General features: G+C 42.4%; 1 protein-coding gene across 1 annotated transcript in view; it reads right to left on the bottom strand.

The window, feature by feature from the left end:
- ntng2b (netrin g2b) overlaps positions 1-24,702 on the bottom strand; it is a 124,493-nt gene that overhangs the window by 52,690 nt on the left and 47,101 nt on the right. The window contains exons 4-5 of the mRNA XM_015943031.3: positions 5,157-5,329; positions 4,205-4,234 (exon numbers count right to left, since the gene is read on the bottom strand). Of these exons, the coding sequence (XP_015798517.1) occupies positions 4,205-4,234; positions 5,157-5,329 (203 nt within the window). The remainder of the gene's footprint in view (positions 1-4,204; positions 4,235-5,156; positions 5,330-24,702) is intronic.

Raw genomic sequence — 24,702 nt, 5'->3', positions numbered from 1 at the left:
TGCAGTGAACCCTACTCCCTGGTTTAATGACAGCCTTCACAGCCTAAAGCGCCAATGCAGAAAAATTGAGCGCTTGTGGAAGAAAACCTATCTCCACGTCCATCTGCTGCACCCAAAGGATCTTCTGACATCCTTTAACTCTGCAGTCAGAGACGCTAGGGTTTCCTATTTGTCCAACCTGGTGTCCCAGAGCCAAGGGAACCCCAAGGTGCTGTTTAACACCATCAGCAGCATTGTCTCTCCTGCCACTCTAACAGCCTCCATCCACTCTGTTGCAGACTGTGAGAACTTTCTGTCTTTCTTTGTGGACAAAGTCAATAAGGTCAGATCTAGCATCTCTCCTTCAGCCTTATCGCCGCCTCTCCCGACTCCAACCAGGCCCATCATCCTAGATAGCTTTACTCCTGTTTCTTTGCCTGAGTTAACCAAACTAGTTAACTCTATGAAGACCTCCGCACGCCCCCTCGACATCTTACCCCCATCTTTGTTTAAAAGTGCTTTTCAGTCCATCGGTCCCAGCGTGCTCTCTATAATTAATGCTTCTCTGGTTTCTGGTCAGGTCCCTGCTTACTTTAAGAACGCTGTAATCCACCTGCTTCTTAAAAACCGAGTCTCGACCCCTCTCTCCATAGCAGCTTCAGACTCATCTCTAAACTTCCGTTCATCTCCAAGATCTTGGAAAAGGTTGTGGCTAAACAACTCACAGCTGCTCTTGATGAACATAACATCTATGATAGCTTCCAGTCAGGTTTTCGTAGAGCTCATTCTACTGAAACAGCTCTTCTTATGGTCTCTAATGAACTTCTGACTCACAGTGATGCAGGGGACTGTTCTGTTCTGGTACTGCTGGACCTGACTGCAGCCTTTGACACTGTTGACCATCACCTGCTACTGGAGAGGCTGAGAGACTGGGTAGGTCTATCAGGAACTGCTCTGGAGTGGTTCTCCTCTTATCTTTCTGAGCTTTCCTTTTCTGTGGCCGTCTCCAAGTTTAGGTCCTCCACTACCTCTCTTACCCATGGTGTCCCACAAGGTTCTGTGCTGGGGCCTCTGCTCTTCCTCCTCTATCTGCTTCCTCTTCAGCACATCCTGAGCTCCTTCAAAGGAATCTCCTACCATCTTTATGCAGATGACATCCAACTGTACATCTCCTTTAAGCCCCATGAGATGTCTAAGCTGCAGCTGTTACACACCTGCTTAGACTCTATCAAAACCTGGATGGCTGGGAGTTTTCTACAGCTGAATGAAGATAAGACTGAGATCCTCATCTGTGCCCCAGACAAGCTGGTTCCTAAAGTCAAAGACTCTCTTGGTCAGCTTGCTTCTCACACCAAACCCTCCGTTAGGAATCATGCCGTGACCTTCGAACCAGCTCTCACCCTGGATTCTCATGTCAGTTCTCTTGTTCGCTCTTCCTTCTTCCATCTCAGGAACATTGCTAAGCTGAGTCCCATTCTGTCCCGCTCTGAACTTGAGACAGTTCTCCACACCTTCATCTCCTCACGCTTAGACTACTGTAACTCTCTTTTTACGTGTCTGAGCAGAACCTCCCTGAACCGTCTACAGGTGGTTCAGAATACCTGTGCTCGACTTCTGACCAAGTCCTCCAAACACACCCACATCATCCCACTTCTCCTCACTGGCTGCCAGTCAACTTCAGGGTTCATTTCAAGATCCTGGTTCTGGTCTATAGGGCCTTACATGGACAAGTACCATCTTACATTGGTGATCTTCTTAGTCCCTACACCCCCAGCAGGTCCCTGAGGTCCAGTGATCAAAGCCTACTGGTTGTGCAGCACCAGGCTAAAGACCAAAGATGACAGATCATTTACTGCTGTGGCCCCCAGACTCTGGAACTCTCTCCCCCTGAGCCTGAGATCAGTGGACTCCTTTAAAAAGCAGCTGAAGACTTACCTGTTCAAGTTGGCTTTTGTATGACCTTCTTCACCACTCTCTCTTTATTCTGCTCTCCCCATCCACCTTCCCCAGGATCCACTGATTTCCATCTTTCCTTTTCACTCTCTCTCTTTCTTAACATTTTTTAATCACAGTAGTTTATTTTTTGCTCATTTTAAATATATTTTTAATCATTTTCTAAATTCTTTTTTATATTTTTACATTTTTTGTTTTTGTGAAGCGTCTTGTGATTTTTATCTTGAGAGGCGCTAATGAAATGATATTTTCTTCTTCTTCCTGTAAAGGGTCCTTTTAGCGCGTACTGGATCAAGAAAATGACTTAAAAATAAGAAAAAATAGCAAAGTTTCCATTTAAATTGATATATTACGTAAGAAACTGCATTTTTCTTTGCTTTGTAAATATCTGGGTGCGTCTTCAAAACTTGGGAAAAATAATTTGCATTTTGAGGTTCATTTGATTTGACAATAAGACAACAATTCATTAACTTCATATTTTAAAGATCACACTCTAAGGTCCAACTTCATTAATACAACTTTCTCCTCCAAAGCCTCCTTCCTTCCATTTATGTTTTTATTTCCTATTTAATAGTTGAATCAATGCTTTTATTTATTTATTTTTTAAAGAAAACGTGTGAGTTGTCCCTTACCTGTTGTTTTTCAAACTTTGTCTTTTTTATCACAATAGTTACATTAAAATCCCCCCAACACAAACAAGAAACTGAAAAGAAATCTAAAGTGTAAAGCTTTAGCTGCTTGTTGCCTCTTTTGGGCCAGAGAAGATGTTTTCTGCGTGCAACAACGAGCTAAACTGCTGCCATCTTCAGCATCCTATCTGAGAAACAGACACCCGAGTGATGCCGATCATCTCCTCCAGCTTTTTACAAGTTTCCCCAAAATATTAAATAATTCCTTCATGGAAAATTGGAAAAAGAAGCACAACAACTTTGAAGGGGAAAAGAGTAAAAACAGCCTGAAGCATTTCATTGTAGAAAACTGATGTGACCTTCAAGCAAAGGCAAATTTCCTTTTTCCGTTAGGTATCACAATTTGCTGATAAACCAAAATTCATTGTTTGACGATACTTTTATGTGTGTGCATGAGTGTGTGTGTTTTATACTAGCTGCTAATTACAGCTGACAAACACACAGAACCACACAGTGAAGTGAAAGCAAAGAACACACGGTAGTCGTTTCTACGTCTAGCTACGTCTACTTGTCACACCTTCCAGAGGAGCTCCGTAGAGCTCATCATGGGTAACAGCCGGCGGCCATTCTTCAGTCTCAGCTTCATCACCACCCACTGTCTCATCGTCAGCTTCAGGAGAAGTAAACATCCTAGATGAAGCTTGTGTTGAGGCTATTTGGTAAAACAGGTCAATCATTTAATTAAAGTGACTCTGAAAGCGAATCTGTGGGAGACCGGAGCTTACGCTCATTATCACCTCCTTAGTTACAATTCCCCTAAATGAAATCAGCTGTTTCATTCCCAAATACCCCCATACTCATGTTTGATCATCAGAGGAGGCGTTTAGAAGCTTCCCTCTGCAGTGCGGTCCAATTGTTCAGTCTATCCATGCATCCTCCAGCCCTGGACTGTTTGGCCATGAGAAAAGCCCCAGTGCTGTCAGGGTAGATGTTGCCACTTTGCCGATCGTTTCTGTCTAACAGCTCAGAGGCCGAGAGCATCTCCACAGAGAGAATCCCTAATCAAATTCCCTTTTATTCTTGTCTTCCCTCGCGCTTCACCCGGAATCACACTGCATTACAACACACTAACATATGCCCACATCTCTCCCTCTGTTTGTTTCTTCTCAGCTTGGCTCGCCGCTCTATCACACAACTTTCTCTCTCTCTCTCTCTCTCTCTCTCTCTCTCTCTCTCTCTCTCTCTCTCTCTCTCTCTCTCTCTCTCTCTCGTTCCCCTTCCTTCAGTCCATCAGCAGCGTTGTCGTTAGTCTAAATATAAAGAAGTGGAAGAATTCCTCCTGTGCAGGTTAGTGTGATGCGCTGTGATGAAAGGACACAGCGACAGAGAGATCTATTAATAATGAAGCGCAGAGGGCTCAAGCTGCCGCGCCGAGAGGGAAGATGTGAAGAAAGAGAAAACGAGTGACTAGAGAGCCGGGTGAACATCACAGAGGAACGGGGTGGAGCTAGAAATACAGATGATATTTATGCATGGTTGAAAGTTAAATTTCAAAAACACCACAGAAAAAATAAAGAAAGAGGACAAGCTGGAGAAAGGGAAGGTGGTCGAATACCAGCTCTTCTGCTAGTGTTGATACTTACTGGAACCGGAGGGGGAACCAGCGATTGTACCTGAAAGAAAGGAGGAAAAGGAAGAGATGATGAGGATTTGTTAATTTATGTATTCAGTTAGCCTACAGGCTTGACTCTGCTTCATTGATCAGACCCAGGTTAGCTGGGATTGCTGCTCAGGAAGATAATGGCCTCTCAGCATCCCTAACCCTTACACCCTATCCTCACCCCCCTTCACACAGATTTTCCTAACTTTGCTCAAATCAAACATTTATTTTAATTAGCTTTTCCTGCATTTCTTTTATAAATTGGCCTTAAAGTTAAACTTGCTAAGCATGCAAAATGCAGCGCGTGGTGCTCAAACTGAGCTGTAGCCATTTCTTGTGTCGCGTTTCAACTCGAGCTAAAAATACTTTAAATTTTAAATGCCACTAATGGGATTCGGGAGCCTGTAAAAGGCTTGGGATGCCGTCTGGAGGTGTGTGTCCGTCCCGCTCTAAGTGGCTCGGAAACAACAGCATTAAGCCAAAAAGGAAAGCTGACAATAGAGCCATTCTCACCAGTGTGGGCACAGGTGTGTGTGTGTGTGTTTCCGCTGTTGCCTCCTTTTGTGTGTGCATGTGTGTGCGTGAGAAAGGAGAAATGTGGGGAGGGGCTGCCCTAGATTATTATTTTATCACAGTGAGCTACTGTGACTCTCCAACAGGATTTTCCTCCCTGTTCAGTCCTGTGTCGCTACACCGCTCTGATCCCAGATCTGCACTTAGGTCCTGGAAACTCTGAGAGCTCAGGGTGTTTGTCATCATCTTTCAGTGTGTGTCCCTTTTTTCATGCAGGACCTCAGAATAAAACTTATTTTTGAGGGATTAAAAGACATTTTATTGCAGTTTTGAAGTGATATTCATCCTTATTTTAACAAGCTCGAGCCCTGGCGTCAGTGTGACTGGATCTAGAGTAAAGGCAGATTTGATTTAATACTTACAGGTGTTGGGGCTTCCAGTGGGTGGGGGCAGGTAGGAACCAGCCTTCCAGGACTTGGCTTTGAAGCCCTTCTTGCATCGCTGACAGTCCTGGCCTGTGGTGTTGTGTTCACACTGGCACTGGAGGTTCCCATCAATCAGCAGGCACTGGGAGGCGTGGAGGTTACACTTGCACCTTAAAGGGGATTAGAGCAGACAGTCGACACATGTGAGATGAAATGCTCCCGTGTGAAGAGTGTACGTGACCCTCTGACTCCACTTGAGGTGATGGGAACTGATGCCTGTTAGTGCAGCGTTAATGGGAATGTTTTTCTACTCAAAGCAACCACTGATAATCAAAGATCTGGAGCGATCAAAGAGCACACACCTGAAATATAGCTGCACATTATAACGAAGAAAACGATAATAATCAGTGTTTTGCTGAAAAAATATCCGAGCAGCGCCAAGAAAAGCTTCAAACCTCCAAAACTGACTTATTTATGCAACACCTGTCTTATGCAATGCCCTTGAGACCCGATCTTGTGTTGCGTGGGTTTACTGAGTTAACTGTCACTTTTTGGTCTCACATAGACTCACTTTTGTCTCAGAAGTCACTGACAGAACTGTGGCATCCTATCTCTGTTTTGATGTCTGCTCCCGGAGTTTGTACAGCTGCCAGTCCATCTGATTCTGGTTTTTTTAAGCAGCTTTGCTTTTCACGCGCTGACTGAGTAAAGTCACAATACTCCCTTATAGAAGGATTGACTGAAAAAAGGCATTTCATGAGTGTGTCAGCTTATAGTAAATGAATGTAAAGCTTTTTAATTAATGTGTCGATCACTTTGAGCTCTTTTGAAAGGAGCTGGGCTTTAAAAACTCAGCCAGCAGAGACATCTAGAAAACGTAGCATGCAGACGATGGTTTTAAGATGAATAATCACTGAAAACAAAAGGTGTCCCTAGGAGAGCTTGTATTTATGCATGTATTGTAGTTATTTGCTTTACTTGTATAATCTAGTTAGAGAATCTTCTCTTGTCATCACAAACTGACCCGATGTCACGTCAAACAAAGAATCTTCTAAAATTTTATTCTGGAACAAGCACACTTGATTTTATAGCTAAATATAATTTAACATCAACTACATTTTTTAAAAGAGAGACTGAAAAGTACTTGATTATTGTACTTAATTACAGTTCTTCTGTTTCTGCACTGAAGTGATTTTCTTGCGGTCTACTTTTTACTTTTACTCTACATTTTAAAGCAACTGTCGGTACTATGTAATCCACTACTTTTTCTAAAAAGTTTCAAAGGAAGAGTACTTTTACATGCTGCCTCCCTCATGTTCAACAGCACACGTCTACACACAATGCATATTTAAATTTTAGTTGAATACTTTTTACTTTAAAGTACATTTGAAAATGCATACACTAATACTTTTGTTTATTTCAAATATTTCTTGCATGCTTCCACTTTGACTTTGGTAATTGTTTGACCCCTTTATCTGTACTTTTACTTACTTACTTATACTTTTAAACACAAATTAACCGGAAGCTTCTTTTTAATATTTTCATTTCTGATCCAAGCACACACACACACACACACACACACACACACACACACACACACACACACACACACACACACACACACACACACACACACACACACACATGCATTTACACATATATTTTGGTTTTTTAGAAATGAAAACCAAATAATAAACATGTTTCTGCTGTTATTTGGAACATTTTTGCATTTAAGAAAAAAAAAAACCAAGAGCAGCTGCATTAATGTTTTCAGAATTATTTTAAAAACAAGAATTATAGCCAAAACTCAGTAATGTTCAGTGAAATCTTCTACTTCCATCCATCCATTATCTGAACCTGCTTGTCCACGCAGGGTCACGGAGTTCGTCGCAGGGCTTTACTTTAAGAAGCAATTTAACAAGCTATTTAATGTATTGTCTTGTTTTCAATGACAGCTTTCCTTGGTGTGCATGCACATGTGCACACTTGACCTCGGCACAGTATGGGGCCCAGGTGTGCCGGGGAGGAAATGAGGATCTAAAGGACACTCTGCAAGTACAACTTTAAATTACAGCCCTTTCCAGATGAGCGACTGGACTCCAATCCAGTTTGTTCCACTGGAGTGAACATCTATCCGTCTGCATCAAATATTCAAAGAATGGCCTCTGTATTCTGACGAGATGACTGCTTCAATTTTCCCTCCTCACTCTAATCTACAATGCTCTGCCAATTTTGTATTTATTATTGTTTTTTATCTCTTATTTGGAGGGGTATGCGGTTTAATGTCAATCTGTCAACTTCAGCAGTAATTTTGCTACATTACATACACAAAATAACAAAACCCAACATTCTCAAGAAGGAGTGGAGACAAACGATTGGTAAAAAGTGTCACATCACGCGCTCACTCACGGTCCCATAAATTACCGCCGTTTCTCTCTGATCACTGGACGTGCTGACAGGATGTGCCACGGAGAATCCATCCAGCAACAAAGCCTAGTTTCCTGCCTGCACTCTGAAGGACACGAGCTGTCCACTTAGCCAAGAGGAAATTGAACATCTCCTTTTTTTGTGCGTGTGGAGAAAACCGTGTGGGTGAACGTGTGCCAGATGAGACAGATGTGTGTGAGTGTGTGTTTTTAGCTCTGTGTGATTGTGATGCATTTGTCTGAGCGTCCCGATGACAGACAACAGATCAGAGAAGCGGACGTGTGGTGACTAATGCTCGCGCTGAGTGACTGACAGCGCCGAACATATCACTGCTTTTCATCTCCTGCGTCTTTGCTGATAAATCTCATCTGTCTCATCTCGCACGCCGAGGCTCTGCTGACTGCAGGATCCTGGAGTTGTAGTTTAAATCGATACCGGAGAACGCTGTGATTTCAGAGGCGTCGTGCTGTTTAGTTTAGCTCTTGCAGGCATAATGGCCATGTCATACAAACACCTGCATATTATAAGGCGTGGTTCACTAAAAAACAGTTTTAATGATTAGTTCTGATTATAATCAGTCACTCTGAGTTTTCTGTGCAGGCTGAAGATGAAAATAGTCTCCTACACCTATCACCTGCTTTAGATTTTGATAGAACATAGATGGAAACTCAAGGATTTGAAAAGCCTGGCAGATCTACGTCACACTGTCACCTGACCTGTCTTGGCTCGCCATGGGGAAGGCTGTTATTGGTTTAGCATCCAGGAAACAGCAGAAAACATCGGCTGGTAGAAGCTAACTGTTAGCATTAGCAAATCCACCACTCAGCAGGACTCCTTCAGGCTTGTATTATTTGTGGAGATAAAACATCAACGTTGCAGAACAAACAAAGTCAGTGGTAGAGTTAGCTAATCAGAGGCAAGATGTCCAAATACCAGGACTCAGATAAACTCCAAATCTGTCTGAAGCTACTTTCGCCTCAAGCTGACTTGTACGAATTACAAGGCATTCAGTCCTTATAGAGACCACTGCAAATGTACTGATTAAACTAGTCATTCACATCTTTAAGTAAAACTAGTTCTATGGTCAATACAAAACATGTTATTGAAGGTTTTTGCGCAAAATCCCACTCAAGTTAAGTTTAATTCTTGACATTTTCAGTACCTTCCAAAATGAGCCATTTCAGGGCTCAGTCACTTTAAAAAAAACAAGCTGGAGCTGGCCATGCCCACCCAATCCCCACTCAGGCAGCTGTAAGCTGAGAAGCTGTGACATTCGAGAGGGTGTCGGCGTAAAGTACTAATCTTATGAGAGGTTTTAAACTAAGTTACCCATTTGTGACATTATACCGGAGGACTTTTTGAAACAGTTTTTTTTAGACACGCAATAAAAACTGATGGACTTTTTTCATGTTTGAAGTGTGTACAGAGGCACAAACTGATGCAAAAGGTGAGTTTTGCATCATATGTCCTCTCCAAAACATAAATTCTAGATTTTAAAAAGTTTCAACTTGCAAACGTTCTCTCCTTGACCTAATTCTCTGACCTCAGCCCGTAAAGACTACCTAGCCTTGCACTCCTTCCACATGAACGATGTGACACACCACCTTTTCGAGTCTCCTGGCTCTTCCTGCTCTTTCAGATGACAGGCTGCTCTGGGATTTTCCCCGTCCCTCTTTTTCAGTCCCTACACGCACAAATAATACATGGGAACAATCGTATGTTAATGTGCAAGATGTCTGGCTTCGCTGCAAAGTCACAAAAGCGGGAGCTGAAGGAAGTAGAGACTTGGACAGCTGGATCCATCAGACACGTGCCTGTTTAGTTAGAGAGGGGAGAAGCAGGGAGATTCAATGAGGGAAGCTGGGAAGGGGGAGTCGAGGTGTTTGAAAAAACAGAAGGGAAATGGGGAAGTCAAATTAATTCCAGCCTACATTAGAAACCACTCATAAGTTGAAGTTTTAATTAGCAGCTGTAATTAAGGGTTAGTGTTTCTCTTCATTTATCTGCTAAGTGCAGTTTCTGTGATGCTTGTGGCAACTCGAAAGATCAGTTCCTTTTTAAAACGGTCATTCCTACACAAGAGAGAAGAAACATTTATCTTTATTTAACTACATGCATACATTTCAGTTAATGTGCATACCTGTATCTATGTGCAAGCTTGTGTTATTCCCGCTGTCTAAAGTCATGTTGGCCTTAAGTATTTAATGATCTAGGAATGCCCGATTCAGAGAGCAGCGATGCAGCAATTACGGCGATAAATGAGAAGAAAGATAAACAAACATCAAGGGGGGAGTCTTGTAGTGGCGGAGCCAAAAAAAGCAGTTAGTGGGGCTTCATCTGCTTCTTTACTGAAGCTGACGCATATTTATCTATCCTTCACCATCACATGGGTGATCGTTCATCACATCTTTTCCCCTTATACTCTTTTCTCCAACTACATTTTGTTTTGTTTTACTCACGATTTTCTTTGTTTTGTTTTAATTCTGAGTTTTTCTCCTATTTCAGCCCATGTGGCCGATGCCTTTTAGCTCCCTTTCTTCTGCTGGCTGCACCAGTGTTCACCGAGGAGCACACTGTGTAAATTGGGTTGTGGACATGTGCTTGAGAAGAGAGAATAAAGGGGGATTTAGATGGGGCTGAGCAGTCAGAGCAGCCCAGATCAGGGCGGCTATGTCAAAGCTGTGACAGTCTGCCTGCCTCTAAAGTGATGAAACTCAGAGGAGAGGAGCAGAAGGAGGGTCTTTGTTCATGTCTTCTAACCTGTGATGACATGTGACGCAGCTCTGGCAGGTGATCTCCTCTGCTCTACTCTGAGTTCCATCAAGCATCACGGGGAAGGCCAGCTTCCCAGTGTCCCCCCTCGGAGATGCAAAACTCTCAACCAGCAGAATAAAAACCAACTGTACTGTCACATAATGGGCACAAGATTTCACATCCTTCTTTTGAGGAAAATAAATGCTCCAAACACCAGACCACAATAGGCTGATGACACAATGTTGAACTGAAAATCATCTTCATCCATCCGTGAATGCCTTTTACCTGCTTTATCCTGCTCAGGGCTGTTGTGCACCACTTACATCAAGTTGTAAAACACACAGACACCATGGATGTTCGGTTGTTCACACTCAGACCGACAGAACTAGCCAAACCTAAAAAATAAAGCCTTTTCCCCTACTGGTTGAAAGTGGAATTACAACAGTTGTAAACAACTCAGCTGCAGGTCTCAAAGCTAACAATGTCATTCAGACAAGGAGTTGTGGAAATGTTATGTTCCGTTGCTTAATCCTGTTAACAAACGTCCTGAAGCATTCTCACACTCAGACACACACACACATTGTTCTTCCCATAAACACACACACATTCTTGACTCCACACACACACACACGCACACGCACACGCACACGCACACACACACACACACACACACACACACACACACACACACACACACACACACACACACACACACACACACACACACACACACACACAATCTCTCTCTCTCTCTCTCTCTCTCTCTCTCACTCCCATTTCTTTCTTATCTTTTTGCTTAAATAAAGTCTGTGACCAGATGTTCGGGCATTTTGCCTCGTGCACTTGCCACAGTTGTAACTGGTTGACTTGTTGCTTAATGTGTCTCTCCTTTTCTCTTCGATCAGGAAATGGGTTGTTGACAAACACACTGATAAAATCCAGAACATAATTGGGTCCTTCGAGAGCCGGGGTTCCATCGCCTTACGGCGCCAAGAACTGACGCCGGAGGACTGTCGACAGCCTAAATCTCCTCCAGTGCTGAGTTTTGCTGGGGGGTCGGTGTGAGGGTCTTGACGTCACTGGGAGGAAATGCGGATCCACGAACTACTCAAGACCTGAGTGGAGAGATTTGGTGAGACTAGTTTGTTGTTTATTGTTTGTTTGGTGGTACCGAGAGGAATCCTAGGTGACCAGAGGTTAAATTTGGTACCAGTGATGTATGGACAGATTCTCTGAATACCGTCTGAGCTGGGTTTATGAATACTGTCTGAGTTTGGTTGGTTTTGTGCATTTTAGCCGGAAATTAGAAATACAGCTCTGGTGTAAGAAATAGAAGTAAACCGGTATGATAACTATTGAGATTCAAATTATGGTGTCGTCCGCCGGAAGTGATGTTTGGCAGATGAATGCTGTCTGAGTTTGGCTTGGTTTTGAGTGTTTTAGCTGGAGAAATAGAAACGTTGCTCTAGTTATCAGTTGCTGTTGTTGTTTGTTGTCTTAGATGTTGTCTGCTTTAATTGTTGTTCGAATGGAAGAGAGAGTGTCTGGACTTGCTTGTTCGTGTCGAAAGAAGGATATGGCAAATCATTTGCACACATCTCAAGTTGGTGGTCATACTTTTAAACTGGTTGGCTGATAAGTGAGTCCCGCTGTGCTTAGAGACACAGTTGGGGAGCAGATTCGTGAGCCTAAACCTCACCTCAGGCCTAAGAAGAGACGGTGTGGTGTCTACATGGGGAAATAAGAACTGACAAAATACCTTTTCAGTAAAAATTGTACATTGATGGAAATGTCAATACAGGAAATGTGGAAATGATCTGAAAATGATAAGATAATTGATGGAAAACAAACTTTTGATAACCGCTGACACGTCACAAATGTATTATGCTTACAGGAAAGCACAGAGCGGTGGAGAGAAAAAAGGGTTGAAGATGTGAAACAGAGAGAGAGCACAGCCAGGCTCAAAATAACCCAAACAACAGCTGCTGTGCTCTGAGCTAATAAGGTCTTATCAGTCGAGGCCTCAAAGGTAACTTAAACCAGAACATGAAAAAGAGAAATTAACTCCTTGATGCAAAGTGGTCAGTACAGTGGACAGATTCTCAAAATTGTAATTTATTTATTTGTTTTTGCTATTAAGCACAGCTGTTGAAGACTTTATTGCATTTGAGCCCCTCCATGTGGACATGTCCAGCCAACATGTTTCATGTTCAGAATGCACGCTGTCCATTGTGGTGGACATGTAGTAAAATTATATGCAAATGATTAAATGTTACAGAAAATATTGGTAAAATTTGTTTCATTCACACCCAAAGATGAAAGATGAATGAAAGTATTTGTTAAAAAAATCATGGTTGAAGATTTCATAATTCATGCATCAAAAGGGTTAAGCACTCTGGACTGTGTCACTGTTAGTGGCTGAAAGGGAAGGGGTTTAGTGGAACCCCTCGATTTGAGAAATTGGTTGTTTAACAGTACTCCTAGTGAAAAAAAGGCTAGGTATGTTGGGTTTTGGTTGAAACCTCTTGGACTGAGAAATTGACTGTGTGATTTAACAGTAATTCCAGACCAACAAAAAAACTAATGACTATTGTAAAATTGCGTTTTATGGTGGAGGTCGCGCCAGTGTTCACTCTGGTTTTAGCTGCTTTTCCTCCACAGACATTACCCTCTTCCCTTTACTTCCAGGCTTTGTCATATTGCCAACAAGACAAGTAAACTTCTTCCTTCTGCTTATTAGTATTGGTCAGCAACCTGAAAAAAACTAACTGCTAATCCTTACATGAGCTACCTGCACATCAAACCAATAGACCCTTTTACTACCTACGTCATCAACAGTTGCGCGCGCAGCCTGGCAACGAGAGTGAAGGCTTCCTCATTCACACTCGATACTAAAACAGCGTTTTAAACCCTTTGTTTTGAAGTTCTGAGCACATAAAAATGTCGGGTTGTGGATGCCAGAATCGCTTCTCTTCAAGCAGTGGACTGAAACTTTACAGAATTCCGAAGGGAGCACATCCATTTCAACAAAATCGGAGGCGTCTGTGGCTGCAGGCCATCAAAGGGTTGATGAAAACTGGATGGAAACCACGATCAGAAATGCTCGAGTTTGTAGCGCCCATTTTATATCAGATAAGGTAATTATGTCCTAAGGTTACATATAAATTTATACGCTTTATTTCATACTTCAAATTAACATTTCATTCTAATTCATCTGTATTTTCCCACTGCATATTAGTATAAACTGTATTTCTCTAAAATTAACACGATTGTACTCTGAGCACGCTAAAAAAGAAACCTATGCTACACTCACCCTGCCTTGCAGGTACAGTTGGCTGTGAAGACGTAGTTCTCTGGTTTGTTACTATGACCCAAGCCTCGTACGTAGCAGTTTTGTGTCCTTGTCTTTGGCTAGGAAGGACTTCTGCCTTCAAGATGCAAAACTCAGAGTCTATGTCGTGATATTTTACTTTCTGTACGTGGCCACAGACAACATAGTTGTATGCATCTAACGATTTGTATGCCCGTAGCTTCTCACGTGTGTACTTACTGGGCCTCTCCACTAAAAACGTATATATATCGGGCCACTGGGTGATATCTGGCCACGCACCTACATCTTCCACCCATTCCGTAATGCCACAGGGATCCGGGAGTCTGATGCCATTCGTTAAAGTGAGTTTAATAATATAACATTCAAGATTTGCCGGTGATAACCCCACAGCGTAGCTTGATAAAGCCTGAAACAACGCCATTCTCTGTTGCCAAGCAGCGCGCGCATTCTCGCTGACGTCATATTGTTTACAAACAGTAAAAGGGTCTATGAAGCAGCTAGAGAAGCCACAGGCACACTGGTTCTTACCTGAATGGTCTAAACTGTTTAGTGCAGTTTCTGGCCAGAAGGGGGCAGCAGAGTCCTGTCTCATGTGAAGCTGCTGGAGTTTTGGGCTCAAAAACCAAGGAAACCAGTTTGAAAGCAATAGCTTCAAGTGTTAAAAACACCTTTCTGCTGTTTTAAACCTGAACAAGTACAGCAAGCAGCTCCTGACAGGTCTTCCATGCTGTCTGAAGTTTCCTCTCTTAAAAAATTATTCTGGGATACTATGGAGACAAAATAGTTGTTAAAATATGAATTAACTCTTTAGGCACTTGGTCTTTTTTGAGAAAGCTGCTTGAAAATAACATGCCCTCACTTGAATGAATATATTTCTGTAACCACAAGGTCTGTTTGATTACTTTAGGTCTGATTTTAAAGGGAACTCTTATGTGATTAGTGGAAATGTAAAAGTCATTCCACGACCAATAAAGTTGTTTATTTACTAACCAGGCATGTTTTGTGTGCAGTTTTTATTTTCTAATCATCCAGGGCTTATTAATGCTGTGTCAGCGCTGTTCTTTTCTTCTAAACATGCAAATTACTGGTAATAACGTGTCAGTTCTGTTTTTATTTGATAACCATCCAGAAATATGAATGCTAGTGCTCACCCGTGTTTAAAATTTGTTTTGTTGAATCAAAACAACAACGAAAAACCTCCATGCAGCATCTTTCTGTCTAATTATCTTATGTTATGGCCGTACATGCGCCACACGCAGGAGACCTGCTTGTGGCTGCTGCGCTGTGGCTTGTGTTCGAGTGCGGCGTGTGTGTAGAAAACTTTTTTTTGTTGGTGCGGCTTATATCGAGGTGCGCTCTATAGTCCGGGAATTATGGTAATTGTAACTTTCGATCCATAAGTGCAGAATGTCTCTGCTTTCTTCAGATCTCTCTCCTAACAATGTTGCTTCTTTATATTTTACTACATCTGGATGGCCGAACTCTCTTTTACATAATCACAAATCATATTTTTACAATGTGTGAGGGAACTTTTTCTCTGTTCTTATCATAGTTTTAGACACCATGTGGAGGAGATCTGTACATTTACCCATAAGTTAGCATCCAGTTGGGGGGAAGCCCTCGAACACAGCGTAACCCCGGTGCAGAAGGAGGTGATCAAGCATGAGGTGGGAGGTTTATGAAGCGGAGAGCAATGATCAGCAGCACGCCTTATTGGTTTTTGCTGAAGTCTTTATCACCCCGTCTCCTCCTACTTCCTCCCCCTGTCTCACCTCATAAATTCAGACGAGCTAATTGGACATGACTGCGTTTATGTTCCGGCTTCATAAATTTCTTTCTCTGAAGGAAGAGGATCGATTTTCCTCGAGTGCAGCCTTCCATGGCCTCTTCAAACGTTCCCTCTCCTCTCTCTACCACAGCTCACCTTTTTTTTTCTTCTCTCCACTATCCATCCTTTCATGCACGCTTCCACTCTCCCTCCAGACTAAACAGATAATCTATACCCGACCATCCCTGCAGTAGGAATTAAAGTGTGCCTCATTTTCAATCGTTTTCTCACATTTCTGTCAGCTCCTCCCACTCTCTCACAGTATTAGCCGAACTGATGACAGTTTAAAAACACATCTTTGCTCTCAAGCTCATTATCTGTCATTTTATACTGTGAGCTGCAAAACAACACACTAACACACTGCATTTAGACACATTTCCTGAATCAACTCTCCCTTTCTGCTTTTCCACTCTATTGCTGTGCAGTTTCTCGGTTCTTAACCTTTATGGATGAGTCTCTAAACGGTGCACTTTCAACCGGAGCATTGATGTTCTCACGCTTAGAGCGTCTTTCTGCGTCACCTTTACTTGTGTGTGAGGGTCCACCTGCGGATGACAACTCAGGTTTTGTGACTGGGATGTCAGTTAGTGACAATAAACCTCCCATTCCAAAGGTGGCACCAAAACACACACACACACACACACACACACACACACACACACACACACACACACACACACACACACACACACACACACACACACACACACACACACACACACACACACACACACACACACACACACACACACACACACACAGTACAGGCTAAAGGTTTGGACAAACCTCATTCAGTGTGTTTTCTTAACTTTCATGACCATGACCATTTACAAAGGGGCGAACAAGTGCTAAACACAGAAAGTGGCTATTTTGAAGAAAATATTTCACATTTTTTAGTTAAGTACCTAACACCACATGTGTTCATTTATAAATGTGATGCCTGCAGTGAGAATCTAGCAATGTAAATGGTGGTGAAAATAAAGAAAACACATTGAGTGAGAAGTTGTGTCAAACATCTTTATTGACCACAATGTGTGTCTTATTAAAAGAAAAGAATTCTATTTGAGTCATATTTCATATGTTTAATACTAAGTAGAAACAATGTAAAACTAATAATGATGTTTTAGTAATAATAATGTATAGTTTTAATTTTTATTTTATTTTTGCCATATTTAAAAATAATTAGTAGAGTAGTTCCTCTTTATAGGATGAGAAAACTGAATGCTTCAACAACCTATAGAGAGTGACCAGTTGGGTGAGCTGCTCATCCAGGGCTAAAGAAACTGGCCATTTGTGAATGTAGAAATGCATTATTTAAAAAAAAAATGTTGAAATTAAGAAACGTATTGTCACAGCAATTAAAGAAAACATTGTCAACAGGCTCAGCTTGGAGAAACTGAGTGACAATGGATTGATGCAATCCTGAAAAATCTCCAATCATTAACATTTCTAATAAGTTAATACAAACATCATTTTATTAATTAGTGACATAAAATTTGCATTGCATGATTGTTTAAAGGCCGAAATATCACCAGAAGTAATTTGGTGGACTTCCAGGACATCCGGGTGTCTCCTCTGGTGACGAGGTATTCACATTTCTGCACAAAAAAGCCCATGCAATTAGAATGTAATATAAATATGTAATGAAATGAATGTTTAGTTCATTTTGAAGATGAGCTGGTTTAGGAAGTCAACAATGCACCTTGGGCTTCTTTTCAGACTGCCCGTTAGCCTGTTAACCCTTGAGAACATAAACTTTATCTCCGGAAGCCAACAGGAAGCAATCTGCAACAAGAAGGTAGCTGCTATTTATAACTAAAACACACTTTTAATCGGGTCAGTGATACTTTTATCATTTTGTTTCTTGCAAAGACACCGGAGGGAGGCGCTGCAGTCCCCTCAACACATCAAATTCTAAATCTGCCTTTAGAGTGTCAAAAGGAAAAAAACAAAATTACACATATCAGCACACACACACACACACACACACACACATGCACGCACGCACACACACACATACACGCCGGCACAAACACGCTTGCACACACAATCAAACATATTGCTGTAATTACATTTACTGTTCAAAGGTTACTTTTGTTTTTAGGTCCTGAAAAGCAAAGTAAACCAACAGAGCGTAATATGTCAAGCAAAGAGGCGATTTAAATTATTCAGAGCGGAGGAATGACCTTGATTGTCTTTGCATCTGACACTTTGTGTGTATTTGTAGTGTGTGTGTGTGTGTGTGTGTGTGTGTGTGTGTGTGTGTGTGTGTGTGTGTGCGCGCGTTGTGATCTGGATGGCGATGTGTGAACTCCCCGGTGTTTTGGGGATAATTCTTTATTTCAGCACCGTATGCTTTTAGTTTAAAAAAGGTCTCTGAGTTTGTGATTGTGCACTTTAATATGAGATAGATGGAGGGACCAAGAGGGACTTTGTGGAACTAAGCTTGTAGGTAAATTATTTACACAGCATAAAATAAATGGCTATTGCGTGCCGAGCTGGAGCTCAGGCATGAGCGCTGCCCTGTGATTGGTCGTGTTGGGTCACGTATAAAGCAGCATGCAAACTGGGTTCTTGCTTTAAGATACCTGCTCTCTGAAGTATGCACTGTATGCACAAGCCCAAACTGCAGAATAATGGAGCCGGGCACATCTTGTTCTCCCCGCCAGACCTCAGAGGACTCTTCTCATCATAGCAGTGGAGCTTTATACTGGAACAGTTCAGGTGTGGGTTACATGCCAGCTGTGTTCTGTTTTCGCTGGCCTTTCAAACTACAGGGGGAAAGTAATATGCAGACATTATACAGAGGGGTTTTGTTACCGTCACTGTGATGCTTAATGCGTATGAAGAAAGCACGTAGCTTGCTAAAGCCTTTAATTTGAACTCAGGAATGTTTCTTCCTTTTAGAGGAACTTCTTCTTTGGGAACTGTTCAAATATGAGGTAATTCATAAACTGAACCAATAGTTTATCAAGATGATAAATTTGAGTTTTCCATATCAGGTCATATCAGAACTTCTCAAATAACATGCATCTGAGGGTTTTGGAGTCTGATGATGCTTCAAATTCATGGACCTTGTATTTCACCAACTTTCGCTTCATCATTTGATGGTTTTTGAAGAAAAAAAAACACATTCTGTTTAAAAAAAATCCCAGCAACAAAACTGCTATGATTGCTAATAATGACAGCTTTTTGGTGTTAAATCTTTTCTTCTAAAGTTTGCAATAACTACACACTACTACGCTTTTCACCCAGGCACAGATGGAAAATATCTCTAGATAAAATGTGACTTCCAAGTAAACAAATGTGGCGGAGGAGGAGCATGCAGCGTGCTTCTGTCAACTTGCTACCTGGCTGGCTATCACACTCAACAGTGGCTTGTCATCACCAGGGAGTAAATGTGTGTGTGCATGGGTGAATGACCGATTGTGTTGTTAAGCTCCTAGAGGGGCTTCTAGGACTCTGGAAGGTGCCATGTCTAATACGAACCATTGACCTTTTATCATACCGTCCTCAGAAAGGACCTTATCTGGTTATTCACACTTATTTCAGTGTTTCTTGTTGATCTACGTATTTTTATGTTTCAACTATAAAAAGTTGAAGTTGTATTATGTTAGAATTAAGTAAAAATGACATCCTGCGGTCAAACTTGGTTACTGCAGTAATTTTCTCACTCCTGTTCCGAGAGTTTCATGGCTGTTGCCAGTTACGCACCAGCGCCAGAAGATTCTAGATAACAAGTAAAGATGAGTCATACACAGTAAGGTGATCAGTAGAAACATACATCCAACTATTTTATCAAGTTGTTGGGAATTTAAAAAGTAGCTTGAGATATTTTTAGAGCCAACTTCTTTTGTAGTTCACCGTTAGCTCAGTGTTAGCCTCTAGCCTTCTAAACCCGATAACAGAGTAACATTAAATGATGTTGGTACTTCTTAGTGGTGCAAGAAATAACTTCTGGGTCGCTCCAGTTTGGCTTAGGTTCTTTCCAAACCACTACAGCGTTTTGCCGGCTGGTGTTGAATTGCATATTCCTGCACTCCAGTGTCAGCTGGCACAGACTCGCCAGGCCTGCGGGCTCATGGACTGTAAACTACGTCTACGTTCATCTCCCCCCCCCCCCCCCCCCCCAGCTGTTAGTTGTTTAGCCACAACCTTTTCCAAGATCTTGGAGATGAACGGAAGTTTAGAGATGGGTCTGAAGCTGCTATGGAGAGAGGGGTCGAGACTCGGTTTTTTAAGAAGCAGGTGGATTACAGCGTTCTTAAAGTAAGCAGGGACCTGACCAGAGACCAGAGAAGCATTAATTATAGAGAGCACGCTGGGACCGATGGACTGAAAAGCACTTTTAAACAAAGATGAGGGTAAGATGTGGAGGGGGCATGCAGAGGTCTTCATAGAGTTAACTAGTTTGGTTAACTCAGGCAAAGAAACAGGAGCAAAGCTATCTAGGATGATGGGCCTGGTTGGAGTCGGGACAGGCAGCAATAAGGCTGAAGGAGAGATGCTAGATCTAACCTTACTGACTTTGTCCACAAAGAAAGACAGAAAGTTCTCAAAGTCTGTAACAGAGTGGATTGAGGCTGTAGGAGAGGCAGGAGACACGATGCTGCTGATGGTGTTAAACAGCACCTTGGGGTTCCCTTTTCTCTGGGACACCAGGTTGGAGAAATAGGAAACCCTAGCGTCTCTGACTGCAGAGTTAAAGGATGTCAGAAGATCCTTTAGGTGCAGCAGAAGGACGTGGAGATGGGTTTTCTTCCACAAACGCTCAATTTTTCTGCACTGGCGCTTCAGGCTGTGAAGGCTGTCATTAAACCAGGGAGTAGGGTTCACTGCAGGAACTGATCTGGTTCTGACAGGACAGATGTTGTCCAGAATGGAGAGGCAGTGCTCGTTAAACTGAGAAGTTAAGGAATCTGGGTCGTTATCAGAAGAACAGGGTGGATCAAAAGCAGCAGAAAAATTGCTAGCTGTGCTCTCATTAAGAAAACGAGAACTGACCATACGGCGAGCAGGAGGTGGGGACGCAGAAACTGACAAGTTAAAGAAAATGCAATGGTGATCCGAAATATAAACGTCCTCAGGACAAACACTGTCAGCATTTAGACTCAGGGTAAAAACAAGGTCTAGAGTGTGCTCCCTGGTGTGTGTGGGGCCAGAAACATGCTGGGTAAAGCTAAAGGAGTCCATAAGGCTGGAGAAATTCATGGCAAAGTGATCAGAGGGATCATCAACGTGGATGTTAAAGTCACCAACAATCACCAGTCTGGACAGCTTCACAGTGGAGGATAGAAAGTCTCTAAACTCCTGAAGGAAAGAACTGTTTGGACCAGGTGGACGATAGACCACAGCACAGTAGAACGGGTCCTTACGCCCGACTTTAATCAGCTGCAGTTCAAAGGAAGCAAAGTGACCAGAGGTTATAGAGCTTCATGGAAGATGGTCTCTGAAAACAACAGCTAGGCCTCCACCATCACCAGAACCCCGGGGCTGGCTAAGAAAAGAATAACCACTTGGGCAGAGTTCAATCAGACCAGACCAGAAAGAGCTGCTAAGCACTTCAAACTCGTAAATCTGAGCAATTTTTGACATTTAAACAGAAATCTTACCATGAGGAGGAAGATAAGCCAGTATAACACTTGTTATCAATGTTAACAACAGTAAGTGGAGCGTTGTTGAATTTCTCTTTGTTTACAGGCGGATGTGGGATGCTGTGTGAAAGCACCGCATCAGCAACGCCACCCTGAGATACTAATAAAAAAGGTTGTGCTTAAAATAACATTTTGCTGAAAGGTATCACCCAGTAATAGATGCACCCTGTAAAGTAAATTACCACAGTGGGGGCTCACCCTGGCACTTGGTGGGCGTGTTTTCAAGACCTTAAATGAACTGTGATGTTAATTCAGCACAAATGACGCAGAGCAGCTGACACAGTCTCACCGAAGCGACCATGTCACAGTACCTCGGTGCCTCTTTCACCAAACAGCGTCCAGCTTGGATTCGCCCATCTGCGAGTGTTCTCAGATCAGTGTGGGGCATGGATATTAGTGTGTAACCTCCCTGCAGAGTCCTCACTGTAGCTGAAGATGTTTTAATGAAAGCTCATGTGAAGAGTAACACCTGGGGTGAGCGGGATTTGGTGTGAGATGTGTGGTTCATTATGCATTTTTCTATTGAAGATATGAACGAGGTGGAAGAAGTAATGGGTGAAAGGAGTAATGAAAATAGTGATGACAAGGCAGAAACTCTGGGCTGATGTGGAGTTGGTTGGGAGATTTTTCCTGTTCTGTGGTCTCCCACTGAGCCTCTAAACCCCCCAAGGGCAAAATAAATCTTTATAGGATCTCAATCGGCTGGTTTAGCATTAAACTTAAAAAAACCTTTGGATTATGGAAAAAACCCAGATACAAAATGTTATCCAGGTTGTAATGTCGATCTAAATGAATCCTAGTAGACAGTTTAGTACTTTTCCACACAAATTGGTGTATTTTGCGGTTTGGTGCTTTTCTGTGGGTTAAAACAAAAAAGTCTTGAGGGGTAATTTATGTGCATTTCCAAGATGTATGTGTTGGGTTGATGTTCCATAAAGGCCATCACAACATGGTGGACAATGCTCAATTCAAAAGAAATATACCACTGATCTTCAGAGTAATTTTACTGGAGCTTCCCAGCATGCACGTGTCTCCACTTCAGCGGGTTGGCCGAACGGGTCGTTTACCGGGCCAATTTATAGGAACCAATGAAGTACCTGATTAGGGGTAGGTACTTGGAAAGACCTGGTAGAGTCGCTGAGCAGAACTTTTAGTTAACTCTCACTGATTGGTTGTAAATCAGTAGGAAATGACATCAGCAGACACCATCCAAAACAACTGGCTTGTGAAGTGTGTGTGTGTGTGTGTGTGTGGGGTGGGGGTGGGGGGTGGGGTTGTCTGGTGCCTATTTCTAGTGGTCAATGGGCAATCAGGCAGGGTACACCCTGGACGGAGAGCCAGTCCATTGCAGGGCAAAAGACTCCAAATTTAATTAAATTAACAAAGACATCCCAGAAAATGCTAAATACGCCTCTCACAACATACAAAACTCAATTATTGCAACACTGGCAAAAATGGTATTAAAAAAGATCAAAGATAATTATGACAAAGCAGATTTTGCTGGGTTTTGCATTAAAAGTGATGGAACTAGGGACAGATGTGGAGAATCAGTCAGTTAAATGCTGAATTTTTTAACACCCAAATTCTTGAGCATCTCTCACACTCAGGCTATAGTGCAGCTGAAATGATCAGTCAGTGCTATGATGGAGCTTCTGTCATGAGTGGGCTCAGGGGTGGGGTTCAGACCTTACTGCAGAAGAAGGTAGTGAAGGATATTCCCTACATCCACTGCTACAACCACCAGCTGCACTTGGCAGTGGTCCATGCAATGCAGGCAGAGCCATGTGCAAAAACCTTTTTTGATCTATCAGGATCTCTACACTCATTTTTCCACCGTCATTTTGTTTCACAGGACTATGACGTTCCCTCCCTGAAACGACTGTTAGAGATCAGGTGGACAAGCCACCATGATGTGACCAAATGCCTTGTGGAGAATCAGGATGCTATTGTCCTGTCAGAGGTTACAGACAGAGCTGCTGCTGTTTATCTGTACAGAGGCATCAGGAATGTTGACGATGTTAAGGAGGCACGATTTCTTTGAAATAGGAAAATTCCTCCTAAAAGTTCTGGGTTCCTTCAAGTCTGCAAATTCCATGCTGCAGTCTCACTCTGTTGACCTGTGCTGTGCTTCAGAAGTAGTCAGATCATCTCTGCAGGCTTTGAAGCAGATGAGAGATGAGGAAAGTGAGACATTAACCAGCACACCTGCACCAGCTTCTAAAAGACAAAAAAACAAGCTCACTGCTAACAGGTAGTGTTGTAATGTCCACTGTGGGCCACGCAGAAGACTCCACAACTCCTAGCCAGGCTCTGAAGAGAGCTCTTCTCAACATTTTGGACATAGTCATTGTAGAGATGGAGACAAGATTCTCCAAAAGCAATCTTGATCTCATGAACGCAGTTAACTGCCTTCAACCTCAGTCTCCCTCTTTTCTGGATCCTGACATGTAAGTCCTCTGCAGAAAATGACAGGAAGTGACAGCGAGAAACTTTCCAATGAGATTCTTGTTGGAAAAATAATGTTGGGGAAATAATTCAAAAAGACTGATGATGATACAATAGTGTAGAGTTTGTAGACCTCTCCACTGTTTGCAAATATCTACATGGGTGTAAGAATGCCTTTCCTCAGCTCCATCGCATGTCTGTGACCTCCCTTGTGATTGGAATATCAGCAGCATCATGCGAGAGCTCTTTCTCCTCTTTGTCTCGTGTCCTTACCCCGTTCCGCCATACTACACTACACGAGAGAAAAAGAAATGTAGTCATTCTGGCTCACGAGAAGGCCATAACATCAGGCCTGGATATGGACGGATTTGTTGGGACTTTAGCACAGAAAAGCAGGCGGCTGATGCTGTAATGACTGTTAAAAGCCATAAAGAATGATGATAAAGATGATAGATAGATAGATAGATAGATAGATAGATAGATAGATAGATAGATAGATAGATAGATAGATAGATAGATAGATAGATAGATAGATAGATAGATAGATAGATAGATAGATAGATAGATAGATAGATAGATAGATAGATAGATAGATGATAGATAGATAGATAGATAGATGATAGATAGATGAACTGCAATGATGATAGCATAGTTTTCTATGCATTTTAGGGGTTTGGGGGTATGTGACACCTGAAAGATTATTTCCCAGACCTGCCCCCCCCCCCCCCCCCCCCCCCCACACACACACACACACCCACCCACCCCACCCCCGATATTCTACCTGCACCCCTTTGTTGGGCTGGCTAAATCCGGCCCTGGGGGTGCCTCCAGAAAGTTTTCAGGTCAGGGAGCATTGATAAGTGGATGAATAAAGGAACTTTGAAAATAATAGTTGAAGTTCGGGAGATTTATTATGTCTTTGTTTGGGCTATTAAAAAACTGCAACATGGGAGTCTGGGAGCCTCCTGTGGTTGTAGGCCAACTCCAGTTTTATATTTTATAAAGTTTCTTTGTGCAATGAAGGACTATTACATAACCATAAACTCAGAGCTCACTAAAGCTAGTCCTCTTGTGTGTTGTGTGTAGGACTTCTTGGCAAGGAAA

The sequence above is a fragment of the Nothobranchius furzeri genome, chromosome 6 (genome assembly GCF_043380555.1).
Source record: "Nothobranchius furzeri strain GRZ-AD chromosome 6, NfurGRZ-RIMD1, whole genome shotgun sequence".
Taxonomy (NCBI): domain Eukaryota; kingdom Metazoa; phylum Chordata; class Actinopteri; order Cyprinodontiformes; family Nothobranchiidae; genus Nothobranchius; species Nothobranchius furzeri.
Note: the sequence above shows the minus strand (reverse complement) of the source record. Positions and strands in the feature narration are given on the sequence as shown.